General features: G+C 40.5%; 1 protein-coding gene across 1 annotated transcript in view; it reads right to left on the bottom strand.

The window, feature by feature from the left end:
* LOC115293463 overlaps positions 1–13,789 on the bottom strand; it is a 99,946-nt gene that overhangs the window by 85,040 nt on the left and 1,117 nt on the right. The window contains exon 3 of the mRNA XM_029941226.1: positions 7,574–7,623. Coding sequence (XP_029797086.1) covers positions 7,574–7,623 — 50 coding nt within the window. The remainder of the gene's footprint in view (positions 1–7,573; positions 7,624–13,789) is intronic.

The raw sequence follows: 13,789 nt of genomic DNA, 5'->3' as shown, positions 1-13,789 counted from the left end.
GATTATTCATTTTTGAGAGACAGAGCATGAAATACTGGGGGAAAGGCTGAGAGAGGGGGAGACAGAGTCCAAAGCAGACTCCAGACTCTAAGCTGTCAGCACAAAGCCCGACATGGGCCTTGAACTCATGAACTAGGAGCCCATGACCTGAGCCTAAGTAGGATTCTTAACCACGTGGGCCACCCAGGTGTCCTTATAGTGCTTTTCTTCCCCAATAGACTGTTAGTATTTTGCTTTTTGAGTTGTCCTTGTTATACTATTATCTTTGAGAAGTTATGGTATAAAGTAAGGATTAAAATTTTTTTAGTCATCCCTACACCCAATGTGGGGCTTTAGCTCATGACCCTGAGATCAAGAGTTGCATGCTCTTCCAACTGAGCCAGGCAGGTGTCTCTAAAGCAAGGCCTTTTTTTTTTTTTGAGAGACAGAAACAGACAGCGTGAGCAGGGGAGGGTCAAGAGAGAGAGAGAGACACAGAATCTGAAGACAGGCTTTAGGCTCTGAGCTAGCTGTCAGCACAGAGCCCGACGTGGGGCTCGAACCCATGAACCGTGAGATCATGACCTGAGCCGAAGCCGAATGCTTAACCGGCTGAGCCACCCAGGTGCCCCTAAAGCAAAGCTTTTTGATGAGAAGATGAACTCTTGATTTTTAAAAGACTTATAAGCCATTCTAAAGCCTGAGGATATATAGAGACAGTGAGCCCTATGTTTATCAGCTTTGAAGACTTACCACCCACTTGTTGGGATGTGCACTGAATGTTGTATGTAAGCAATGAGCCACGGGAATCTACTCCCAAAACCAAGAGTATACAGTACACACTGTATGTTAGCCAATTTGAAAATAAGTTATATTTAAAAAATGAAGTTAGCACCCAACGTGAGCAAATCTCAAGAGAAAAATCTTCTTTAGAAGCACATAACCATTTACTGTTTTTGGTTTTTCTTTGTTTTTTTGTTTTGTTTTGTTTTACTGGGGGCTATACTTTTGACTATACCTATGATTCTGCAGGCTAAGTCCAACCCACATTGGTCTTCCTAGATTTTGAGTTTCTTTGTTAGACTCACTGTTATTTAACGGTTTCACTTATTGACTGTTTTACCCTTGACTCTTACAGAATCTCCCATAAATGTCACGTATACTTTTTTGGTGTATCCCACAATTATCAGCCCACTACTTCGTGTGTCTAGTCAATAACACATAATGCACTTAACTGAGTTTTCCTGCCCATTAGTCCAAGCCTTAACATCACTACTAATTGAATATGGTAAGACTACTACTTGAACAGTTTGGCCTAACACCAAGGTACAGCGCCTGAATATCGATTTCATGAGGCGGCCAGAAGACTGGTCCATAGTAGTCAGTATTATAACAAAGATACTATTTCTCCCTTCCTTTCTGGTGTGACATGTATGTGGTCACTTGTCCCATCTTGTTGTTTGACCAGCACCAGGAAGCCAGGGGAGAGCCTGAAAGCGATCACATTCCTCTGCCCTCACTTTTGTGCAGAGCTAATCATGTGGCATAGACCTGTCACGGGGGATGGGGAAGGTGGAAAGTATTATAGGGATTTGTTAAGCACTATCATCTCTGGTCATCTAGTCTAAACCTCTTTTCTTTTTTTTTAAACTAAAATTGAGAAAAATTTGAGCACCTTTGTCACTGTCATTCCTTAAGTCTGAGCAGCACTAGGAAAGTTTACTTTTCATCTCAGTGGGTTCCCTGAACAGATGGTTTGAGAAGTAACAGAGACACAGTAACATTGGGGGTGCAATCATGAGTTCACAACAGTGTTAGGTTGCAACAGGGGCTCTGCATTTTAGGGCTTTTTTGGGTTTTCTGGTGATTTCATTAGGATACCAAAGGTTGGGGTATCCTCTATTTGGAGCGACTTGTCAGCTTCTCAGCTACCTCATGATCCCTGTAAGTTCAGGTGACCAATGAAAGTGTGCCACAGGCTTAATAACCTCTCACTCTCAAGGTCAAATGGGCCACTTTGACGCAGCCCTGGGAAAGTAGTTAGCAATTGGTTGTGATTCACTTAGTATGGCAGGGGTAGAACACTTTTCTTCAGAGATCCAGATTGAGAAATAAAACTGGATAGGTTCAAATGTCTAATAAAAAAAATGAGGTTCTTTTTCAGGCCTCTGCATTCCTCAGAAGGAAAAACAGACACTGAATGAACGCACTGTTGTGAAACAGGTATCCTAGGAATAGTCTGGAATAGTAACCTATCTGTGCCTCACTGTAGCTTCACTGCAGCCTATTCCCCAAGTATTATCAGAGAGTTAGACAGGACAAGTCAGCCTGCTAGAAGTTTTGCTTCAGTGGAAAATTTAAATAATTTAAAGTTAACTAATTTGATTTTTGTTTGATTTAGACCCACTCTGTTACACCGTCCCAGACAGGGACAGGCAGCTGGCACTTGTCTGTGCAATCACTCTCCAGACAATAATAACTGTCACAGTATTACCTTTTCCTCACAGCAGTATCTCTGAGGAGCTCCAACATCAGAAGTCTGCTTGACAGGTAGAAATATGGCCCTGATGACAGGCAGCCATTTTACGACATTGCACTATGGTTGCAATGGTGTATCATTGGCTACCACTCATCAATAGAATTTTCTGGCTTCAGGGGATCTAATAAATACCAGCAGATGGAGTCTTGAGTGTCCCCAGAGAACTAATTCCACAACCTGTGGAAATGCTCTCTATATTTTACGGCTTGATCTTCTTTGGAAACAGAAAACGAGTGTGATGGGAAAACTGACAGACGGGAAAAGAGCTGTCAGAGCCCAGAAGCTCTTCTCCTGTCTATACTGTGCAAGAGCTCAAGCTCAGCCAAAGCCACAGTAATTCCTGGCTCATGCCAGGAAAACCCACTACTTTATTCACACTGGAGATTAGAACTCTGTCCAGATTAACTTACTCAGCAAGGGATAGGCCCTACCAACCTGCACAGGTCACTTTCTGCTTTCCAACTCTGTCGGTCTTCTCAGGTTGCCATAACAAATACCATAGACAAGTCAGCTTAGAGAGCATGGATTTTTCTCACAGTTCTAGAGGCTGCAAGTCTGTCATCATGGTGCCAGTATGATCAGGTTTTTGGTGAGAACCCTCTTCCTGCCTTGCGGATGGCTTCCTTCAGGCCATGCCTCCACACCAGAGACAAAGAGCAAACTCTCTGGTATTTATTCTTATAAGGGCTCTACATCCTAATTCTTTTAAATGCTCCACCCTCATGACCTCATCTGGACCTGATTACTCCACAAAGTCCCATCTCCAAAGAGCATCACAGTGTGCGCTAGGGCTCCAACATCCCCATTCTGGGTGGGACACTGATTTAGCCCATAGCTAAATCAATATGAAAGAAGGAATAGCAAGATTCTAGTAGTTTCCTGATGGATTTCCTTGTTCCTCACTAGATTCTATAAGCTCAACAGGTTTTTGAAAAATGGCAATCATATAACATCCCTCCCTGTACAAAATCCCCTAACGACTTCCCATCATACAGAAACTATTCCATGGACTCTAAGGTTCTATATGATTCACACCCGTTTCTTCTAGTTTCGTCTTTGTTGACTTCACACCTGCCATACCAGGTCTATCAGTGTTCTCCAAGCATATCATGCTCACTTCTCCTTCAGGGACTTTGCAGTTGCTATATCCCTGGTCGGGAGCACACTTTTCCAGATTTATGAATGGCTGGTTCTCAGTCTTTATTTTCACCTTCTTGAGACACTCCTCTTTCTCCTGTTCTCTCTCCTGTGTGTTCTGGTTCATGTAAGTACCATATCTTCGAAGGGCTTCATATATGAAAGTAGCCTAGAAGAGGTACTGAATTCGCACTTATCACAGAAAGTAAACATGACACACATGCCAACAACTGCCTCATGTATATTGTCATCCTAATCCTCTCTTTTGATCTCCAGCCCTGTATACCTGCTTCCTTCATATCCCACCTTGACAATTTATAGACATCTCAAATTAAAAGTTTCCAAAATGGATTACTCTATCCCTTAAAACCTACTTCTCCTATGTTCCTCTTCACATAGTTATTCAAAGAAAATCTAGGTGTCTTTAATTTTTCCCTCTTTCTCCCCTCCTTGCATGCAGTCAATAACCAATCCAATTATTCTCTCTCTAAACACATCATGACTCTTGTCCTCCTCGCCCCATCCCTACCACTGCCACTTGTCCAAAATGCCACCATCTCTTGCTGGGAACACAGCATCTTGCAATAAGTCTTCCCACTTTCATTCTTGGCACCGTCTCCCCCTGACTATTTTCTAAACAGCAGCCAAGGGCACCTGGGTGGCTCAGTCAGTTAAGTGTCCAACTTCAGCTTAGGTCAAGATCTTGCAGTTCCTGAGTTCGAGCCCTGCATCCAGCTCAGTGCTGACAGCTCAGAGCCTGAAGCCTGCTTCAGATTCTGTCTCCCTCTGTCTCTGCCCCTCCCCCACTCACATTCTCTCAAAAAGCAATATTAAAAAAAATTTTTTTTAAAGAGAATAAAAGGGGCACCTGGGTGGCTCAGTCGGTTAAATGTCTGGCTTCGGTTCAAGTCATGATCTCGCGGTTCGTAGGTTCGAGCCCCATGTCAGGTTCGGTGCTGACAGCTAGCTCAGAGCCTGGAGCTTGTCTTCAGATTCTGTGTCTCCCTCTCTCTCTGACCCTCCCCCACTCACGCTGTCTCTGTCTCTCAAAAATAAATAACAAAAAAAAATTTTAAAAAAGAATAAAAATGTTTTCCATAAATAGTATGGAAAAAAAAATCATGTTTTCTGGTAAGGAACTTACATTTGTTAGCTATTTGTCTTCCATTGTTTATTTGTAAAGCATACCTTTAAATCTATTTTTCATGATAAGCTGACAATTTATTAATCAAAGTATTGGGATTTCATTATTAAAGTGAATTTCTGCTACACAAAAAGAGTGTGAAGACAGATGTGTTCTATCCAGTGATTCAGTTATTCTTAACTAAAATTACTCTGCCATATTTAACAGAGGATTTAACATAGATTTTTTTCCCCTAAAGTTTTACTTAAACAATCTCTATACCCAATGTGGGGCTTGAACTCATGACCCTCAGATCAAGAGTCAGATGTTCTTCTGACTGATGTCCCACTGACAAAGATTTTTCAAGTCCAAAATACTATATTTTTAACAATAACAATTATTATTACTACACACAAGGGCACACCTCTAAATCCAGGTGTTTTTTAATGGAAATACAAAGAATTAGTCCTTATAATAGGAAGCTCTTTGGGGATCAGGCCTGAAGCCATTTGCTATAATTGATTAAATCAAACAGAGGGTCAAAACCAAGATACCTCAATCAAGGCTGGCAATCTAGACAGGGCCCATGGCTAATTTTATGTATTTAAATGGCTGATAAGTAACCAATAGAAAATATTTCATGATATGTAAAAAAATTCAGTCAAATGCGAACTTCACACAACCATGCCTATTCGCTTACATAGTGTCTAGATCTACTTTCACGCTGGGCTGGCAGAGTTAAGTAGTTTCAACAGAGACTTCTCAGACGGTTTTGACCGTAACCTCAATAGTATATTTGACATGGGAGAGCTGTGTATCTACACGCCACAGGCTGGGAGACTTCACCAAGCAGTATTCACACTACTGTGTTCTCTTCAATCCTATTTCATTTAAACCATATTTCTAATGTTTTCAATTCTGACCCCCTAATGATTGCTGCTCAGTGTTTGAAAAAAATTAATTTGGATTTGTTTTCTCAACCCTGGTTACATAATAAATCACTTAGGAAGCTCTTGAAAAAATACTAGGCCAGTCAAATCAAAATCTCTGGGCACCTGGGTATTAGTCTTCAAAAACAGGAAGCAAATAAACAGCCGCTCTGGCTGACACTGAGGAGCCTGGACTGAATGCTAAGCCTGCTTTGAGTAGCAGGGGTCTTTGGACCAGCAGCATCAACCCTTGGGAGTTTGTTAGAAACTCATAATCTCAGGACCCAACCCAGACCTGCTAAATCAGGTTCTACTTTTTAACAAGATCCCCAGATAATGACATGCCTGTTAAAGTGTGAGAAGCACGGATCTAAACCAAGAAAGTTTGATTAAGCACTGCAGCATTAGATTATGCTCTCTTTTTTGGGAAAGGAAAATTACATAGTTGCCTCAGGTTATTATTGAATCTGGGACCTGCCAGGGCGAAATGTGAAATGGCAAAAATAAAATGTGCCGAGAGAAAGAAAGTATTTCGTGTGTGGGAGTTTCTACCTGTAGAAGACCATCCCACTCCAAAAAATGGCCGGGGGGGGGGGGGAGGGGGAGTGGCGCAGAGCTGGAAGCCAAGACCGTAACGTGAGTGACCGTGACGTGCCAAGCCCAAGCAGACCTCCGAGGAGGTGCAAGCTCCTTCGTCCGCATGCTGCAGTCAACCCGTTACACAGCTTTCTCTAATCCAAGCTTTGCACCTGGGCCAGAACCAGACTGGCTTCTAGGAATCGGAGGATAGGCCCCGCTACTGTCCACTTGATCAGAAACATCCGTGTTTTAGGAAGCAAAGCTCTCTGGTACATTTCATCCCAGTGAGATCAAAGGAGGAGTTTCTGAGTTTCCTCTGGTTGCTGAATCTGAGGCTTCCCAGGGACACAGTGAGTCACAGAGGAGCCATGGGGGGGGAGGTCTCCAGCAACCTACACAAACTCCTTGGCAACTGGAACCTTGGACCGAAAGTTTTGCCTCTGTAATTTCCTCGGGCTTTTCCACAGTTTCAACTATTTGTGTTCTCACAGCATTTCCAAATGCTCCTTTTACCCTCTGCTGACCTGAGCAACTCTATTTGGTGCTGTTAACTTTTTAAGTGCTGGTGAGGCTACAACATTTAGGTTAGATTTTGCTTTGTTTTTTGTTTTGTTTTGTTTTTTTGGTGGGGGGAGAGGATTTAAGCAGAAGTACTAGATTTAGAAGCATGTATTGATAGAAATTTCATCAAATAACACAACATCTAGGTACGAGTTTCAGAAGACACCTTTTTCTTAGCAACTTCCTACCCAAATAAATACAAATGGTAAGAAAACAAATAAACCAAAAACAGACCTAATGCCCACATGTTAACCTCTCTAGAGAAGCCTTTACAACTTCTCTTGGATGTTATTGCTCTCAGTCCCCACCAGGGAGACAGAAGTCTTCCTAGGGTGGTGGTTCTCAAAGGGTGGTGCCAGGAGAATCCACTTCACTTGGGAACTTGATAGAAATGCATATTCTTGGGCCTTACCCCTATCAAAGCTACTAAATCAGAAGCTCTGGGGCCAGGGCCCAACCCTCCAGGTGGTTCTAAGCCATGCTAAAAAATGAGGACCTCTGTTCTAGGGAATAACCAGCTATAAATTACACTGGTCTCAAAGACATGTTGATGGGTTTCAGAAAACAGCTAGTTACTCACCCACATTATCTTTTAAAAAAATGTCGAGTTTATGAAATAGGATTCTGAACACAGATTAAGACTTTTTATGGCCACCAGAGGACTTTTCCAATAAGGGTTTAAAAGGTTGTGTGTAGACATTACCAAGCCTCGTTAATCCTAGTTACCTTATTGGTAGGTCATCTTTTGTGGATGATGTACTCCAATGAACATGAATCTGTCAAAAAGAAAAGAACACACTGCTGTCATTTTGCCTGAATTATAACTTAAAGTCTACCTCGAACAAATGAAAATACCTCTACACAAGGTGAAGTTGACCTATCAAGATTCACTTACCAAGAACAAATCTCTGCTCCCACTAGTGCTTTAAAAGGTAAATTAACACGCATACAAATAGAAAGTAGTACCTATGACATGTTTGCCCAGTGAACCATAAACTATGTTAGCAGGGCTTTCTGAACCAAGTGCAGACTCAAGTTGCTACCCAATCCTCTGGAACAGTCGTAGTTCCTAGAGGAGCCCAAGCCCAACATCTATGTAGGCTTGAAGTAGAAACACCTTGAGATCACACCAATGTATATTAAGGGTTGCTAGATAATGACAACAAAGGGATTAGAGGCAAATGATTTTTCATTTAAAAATTTTTTTAAAAAATGGTTAAATTTTAGGTAATATTTTTACAACAACCCACATGGTTTATTGGCAAAGTGGAAAAAGAAAATTGCAGGTGGAAATAATTTGTTTCTGCTTAAAATTTACATAACATGCATTTATTCATTCATTAGTCTGTTACATATTCTTTCTTTTCTCCTCTTCACACTGTGGGATCTCTTTGCTTAAGCGATCAATAGTCATCATTGGTGATGAATGCTCTGACTTACTGATCACCAAGAAAACACAAAAGTTTTGGTTATTTCATTTTTTTAAAAAGGTATCATTTTATTTTATTTTAATGTTTATTTATTTGGAGAAAGAACACACATGCACAAGTGAGAGAGGAGCAGAGAGAGAAAGAGACAGAGAGATAGAGATTCAAGCATTCTCCGTGCTGACATAGTACAGAATCTGATGCAAGGCTTGTTGTCATGAAGTTTAAGATCATGACCTGAGCCAAATTCAAGAGTCAAATGCTTAATCCACTGAGGCACCCAGAATGTTTGCCCTTGAACAACTGTTTTAGCTCTTAAGAGCCTGCTATCATTTCTGCAACAAAATTATAATACTTCTTTTATATGGTTGATAGTAGATATCCTATACATCCTACCAATAGAATTTCCTCTTAGTAAGGGGAACACAGTGGAGAAATACACCAGACATTTATTTGGATATTTTATTTTGCTTTGCAAATTAAGTATCAACATGGCAAATTTCTTCATTTATCCCAGATATCCTTTCAATTCTAAATGTCCAAAGAGAAGTTATTCCCTCATCCAACAAAGCCTTTTTTTTTGTTTTAAATCAGGGCCTACCTGCCATATTATTCCTATTAATCAATCAAGCTCACCATATCTTTTGCCTTCTTTATAACCTAACAAGTCCAAAGAACATCACAGAGCTACTGTTCTTTGTAACTTCTCCCTTACCCTCCCTTTCCCCTTGCTTCTTCCTCTTGTGTCAGGACCAATGCAATAGTCTGTTATATCATTTTTTGGCTTTCAGTGTCTTTTTCTAGTCAGGCTTAAGACTGCAGTGAATGAACAGACAAGCCTCAGCACTATTCTGCATGGGTCTGCCTCCTAGCTCCACCCTTTCATAGTTAAATGAACTCAGGCAAGTTATTTCAATAGAAATAGCTCCCATTTTTTACACCTGGAGAACGGATGTCATAAAATTATCTTACTTTTCTTTTAATTAAGTGATACAATTGATACACAATAGAGTACTCAGTTCAGAACAAGCACTATATAAATGTTTATTCTTTTATTCATTGACCAATTAATCTCACTAAGTCATGTTTGATCATAGCAATGCCCATTCTGAAAAAATCCAGAAGTTTCCCAAAGCCAACTCTAGGGGCACCTGACTGGTTCAGTCAGTAGAACATACGACACTTGATCTTAGGCTTTTAAATCCAAGCCCCACGTTGGGTGTAGAGATTACCTAAAAATAAAATCTTAAAAAAAATTTTTGGGGCACCTGGGTGGCGCAGTTGGTTAAGTATCCAATTTGGGCTCAGCTCACAATCTCATGGTTTGTGGGTATGAGCCCCACACTGGGCTCTGTGCTGACAGCTCAGAGCTGCAGTCTGCTTTGGGTTCTGTGTGTGTGTGTCTCTCTCTCTGCCCCTCCTCTGCTCTGTGTGTGTGTCTCTCTCTCTTAAAAAATGAACAAACATAAAAAACTAAAAGAATAAAAGTAGATACTAGAGCAAGAGTGTTCATAAATGGCTGGTAATTTTATTGTGAAACAGGTATTCTAAATATTCCTTAAAGTAATGTCCTTACCTCAAGCAACCATGTCAACTAACACAGAAAGGAAAGCTAGTATTTGGACACTAATACAAGGGAGAAAAATACATAAATCAAGAACACCTTGTAATCCAACCTGGAGGACCCAGGTGTTTTAAAGTAGCCTCTCCATTTCTTACAGGTATTGTGTCATCTTTGCCCCTAATCCACCATTGCTTAAATTTCTGAATGTTTCCGTTCTAAACACCCTCATTTCTTCTCCCATCACAACCTTATAAAAGGTTGATTGTATTCCACCTAATTCCAAACAATCTGAGAATGCTTACAAAATGTTTACAGCGGGGCACCTGGGTGGCTCAGGTGGTTGAACATCTGACTGGCTCAGATCACAATCTCACGGTCATGAGAGAGCACATGAGTGAGTTCATGTGTCAGCACAGCAAACTCCCAGTCCTCTGTCTCCCTCGCTCTCTGCCCCTCCCCCACTCATTTCCTCCCTGTCTCAAAATAAACATTAAAAAATGTTTATAGCAAAATAAAACAATAAAAGTGTTTATAGCAGGAGAAAATATATAATACTCTGTTATATAACATTTAAGTTTTAAAATGTACCCACATGAGCCCTCTTAAGATCTGCAATAATCAATTGCACCAATCTATCTGAAAATAAGGCAGGCAACCTCCAGGTGGAGGCTGAAGTTAAGTTAGTTCATGATTTCTGATAGCGAACAGTAAATTGATGATGTGTTCAGGTACTGAAAATTCTTCTAAAAGACGAATCCACTGCTCCACTAAAAATTGGAGAATGGTGGGAGGGCAAGGGAAGAAGCAGATACTTTACCTCCAAAATGAACTTTGAAGTTATTCAAATAAAACTAAAAGTCTTTGAATAAATGTTAAAATAGTGGGAAGGACTGCAGCTATTTAAAAAAATTATCTTCCAGAGGGCTCAAAGAAATGTAGGTATGTGGAAAACCAACATCTCAGAAATAAAATACACAATGAGACTCACTCAAAACAGATTAGCTGAGATCTAGAACACAGTATTATTTTTCAAGAAAGTGGAACAAATTTACCTTTCAGTATAAAAAATAAAGTGAACAATATCCTTGACACTTGGATGTAATAAAAAGATTATGAAGAACAGAGAAAAACTGTTTCAAATGTTCACTTATAGGTGGGTTGGCCCCATGTCCTGTTTTGCCCTAGACAGTCTGGATTTATTATCTGTTGTCCTGGTGTGACCGTTCGTAGAGCCCCCTTTACTTCCTTAAAGTGTCTTAGTTTAAATAAATTTTATGTTCACCTTATGTGTGTAAAATTAGATAAACAACACTTTGTGTAATCAATTACAATGCTATTTTCCTGATTTGCAGAAGTAGAGCTCTAACTGCAACTATCTGCTTCAGAAGGAAACAAACCAATGTAACTCTCCAAAATGGTATTGCTTCTAGGAGGTGTGAGGGCCTCTCGACTTCCTTGTTGTTAACATCTAATATTAATCCTGTGTGGATTTGTAAATTCCAGTGTCTGGAAGGAATTACCATTTAGTTTTTCCATTTGATAAACCACCTGCACACAAGGGTGCTGGGAAGGGCTTGGACTGCTGGGAACGTTGGGCTAAACAGAAGCCCTTTGAGACAGAAATTAAAGTGTATCAATCTGATACAAATTCCCTTTACAAATCCTAAAAAGATCAATATATTCATAGGTCACAAGACAAGTGTAAAGATTAATTAAACACTTAGGTTAATTTTCCTGATCCAATTTTCCAAGCAAATATCTTTCTAAGTCCATGTAACTTTAAGATCTTTCCCATTTATGCGCTATCTAAAAGAGCCGTAGACACTTCTAGAAGGTTACAGGGAGAGTTCTTATAGGCAGGAAGAAGAAGGGTCCAACATTTCATTGTCATATTGCCAGCTTGCATATATTGGGGGGGCCTACCGATGGCCCTTTAGACCAGTATCTCCAATGGTAGCTCTACTTTGTGCCAAGTCCTTTCTTTAATTAGAAAACTGTTAAAATGGACAATAAAGAGGATTTACTTTTTTAATGATGGTCTTAAGCTAACTTAAGGGAACACCATCCTCACTTTTCTCTCAAATTCCACATACACTTTAATGAATGATGTACTTGATTATAGTAGATGACATGTGAGAATATTCTTTATCTTAAGAGGTTGTACACATGGAAGGCATTATAATGGTTAAAAATTCACATGTCTGAATCCTCCAGGTTCCTTAGGGTGCTTGACCCCACAATAGTACAGTGTTGAGAGGTGAAGTGAAACTAAATCAGAAGAGGGGATGTTTACCATCCTGTTCTCATAGCATGTGGGTAGGAGGTACGGCACATGTTGCAAGCGTCCTTTACTCCCTCCTCAAACTTGTTTTGGCGGTCGGTCTGGTGAGCTAGCCAACTTCTGAAGACTGTACCATGGGGGGAAGGGTTCGCTAAGGAGTAAATGCTTATCCTTACTGACCTGACTTTTTTCCCCTCTTAGCACAGGAATTTCACATTGACCAGGGCTACACTTGTCTTTTCCTATTTGAGTTCAACATTTATGATTCAAAGATTCTGAACTTTTTGCTTGTGAAGCCCAAAGAGGCAAATGAAAGGGAAGTCAAAAAAAAAAAAAAAAAGAGAGAGAGAGAGAAAGAGAGAGAGAGAGACAAACAGACAGAGAGGGGGAGGGAGAGAAATGACGGCAGAACAGAAAGAAAGCTAGAAAAGCAAGGAACTAGGAAGAGGCTGAGGTGGAAATTTCTATTGGGTAAAGACCTTCATAGTTCTGGTTTTCAGTTTCCTCTTCTGTACCACAGTGATAACCAAGTCAAAAGCTTTTAGGAAAGCTGGGAGGATTCTGTAAGAAGTACATTAAAGACGTGAAGCAGTGCCTGGCATATTGCTGGTGACCAAGAATTATCATTATTATGGTATTATTAACAAGAGACTTCATAGTGTAAGGAATAATTCGTACAAGTCACATTTGTATCCATCTATCTTTAGCCAAAGACATTTTTTTTTCTTTCTCTTCCTTCTTTCTTTTTTTGAGAAATAAATCATAATCCCTATCCTTCCTAAAACATATGGTGGAGGTGATCTGATCCTTGTCTCCGGTCACCATCCTTGGTGCCCATGACCCAAGGATACAGTGAATATGTACAGAACAGCTTCCTCTTGACCCCAGTTATGAAACTCGGATTCTTGTGTGTGTGGCCATCGGTCTTCTACCACCACCCTTAGTTTACGTTTCAATAAAAATGACATGATTCATTAACTAACTCAGGGCCTTTTGCAATGAAATAATTAGAAAGTAGTCAGAGATGCCTCATAGGTTGCAGCTGAGCTCACTGAGGAGTCATGCCCTGGGTCTCAAGGGTTATTTGGTGCCAAGCCTGAACAGCTGCCACTTGGGTTTGGGAGTCAGCTGGTTTGACTTCGGATAGTCTAAGAGGCAAGAGAAAAAGATAGATCATAAAAGGCCTTCAGAAATCCTTTTCAATTATAGGTGTGGTGTTTTCAAAATTACCCTGTTTTCAGTGAGCTCAGCTCCACCCAGAGGAGAGAAAAGTCTATGTAGGCAAAGAGAAATGACTTTGTTAAAGCTCTGCATATAAAAATACAGAAGGGAGGTTGGGGAAAAAAGGGGAGGCCTCTATCTTTACCCTGGGGTGTAGTGTTTATGTGAAGCAGGAAATCATCTAGTTAAAAGCTCAGCCAGCAACCTCCAAGAAATGTATCTGGGGCATACCAGATCCTCCCTCACAGCCCGTCTCTGAGGCATCCTCTGTGGTCTCTTGAATTCCTGCTCCTACCCCAGCTGAGAGACATTCTATCCCTCATTTAGTTGTAATCTTAGTCAAAATCTAGCAACTGAAATAGACTTAAGTGGTATCCAGGGCATTCTGTCAAAGAAAAGAATTAGTAACTGAGAATATAACTTTCATATAACCAAATACCTAAAAACAC

This window comes from Suricata suricatta, chromosome 6 (assembly GCF_006229205.1).
Source record: "Suricata suricatta isolate VVHF042 chromosome 6, meerkat_22Aug2017_6uvM2_HiC, whole genome shotgun sequence".
Lineage (NCBI taxonomy): Eukaryota > Metazoa > Chordata > Mammalia > Carnivora > Herpestidae > Suricata > Suricata suricatta.
The sequence above is the reverse complement of the archived record's forward strand: the minus strand, read 5'-3'. Positions and strand labels throughout refer to the sequence as shown.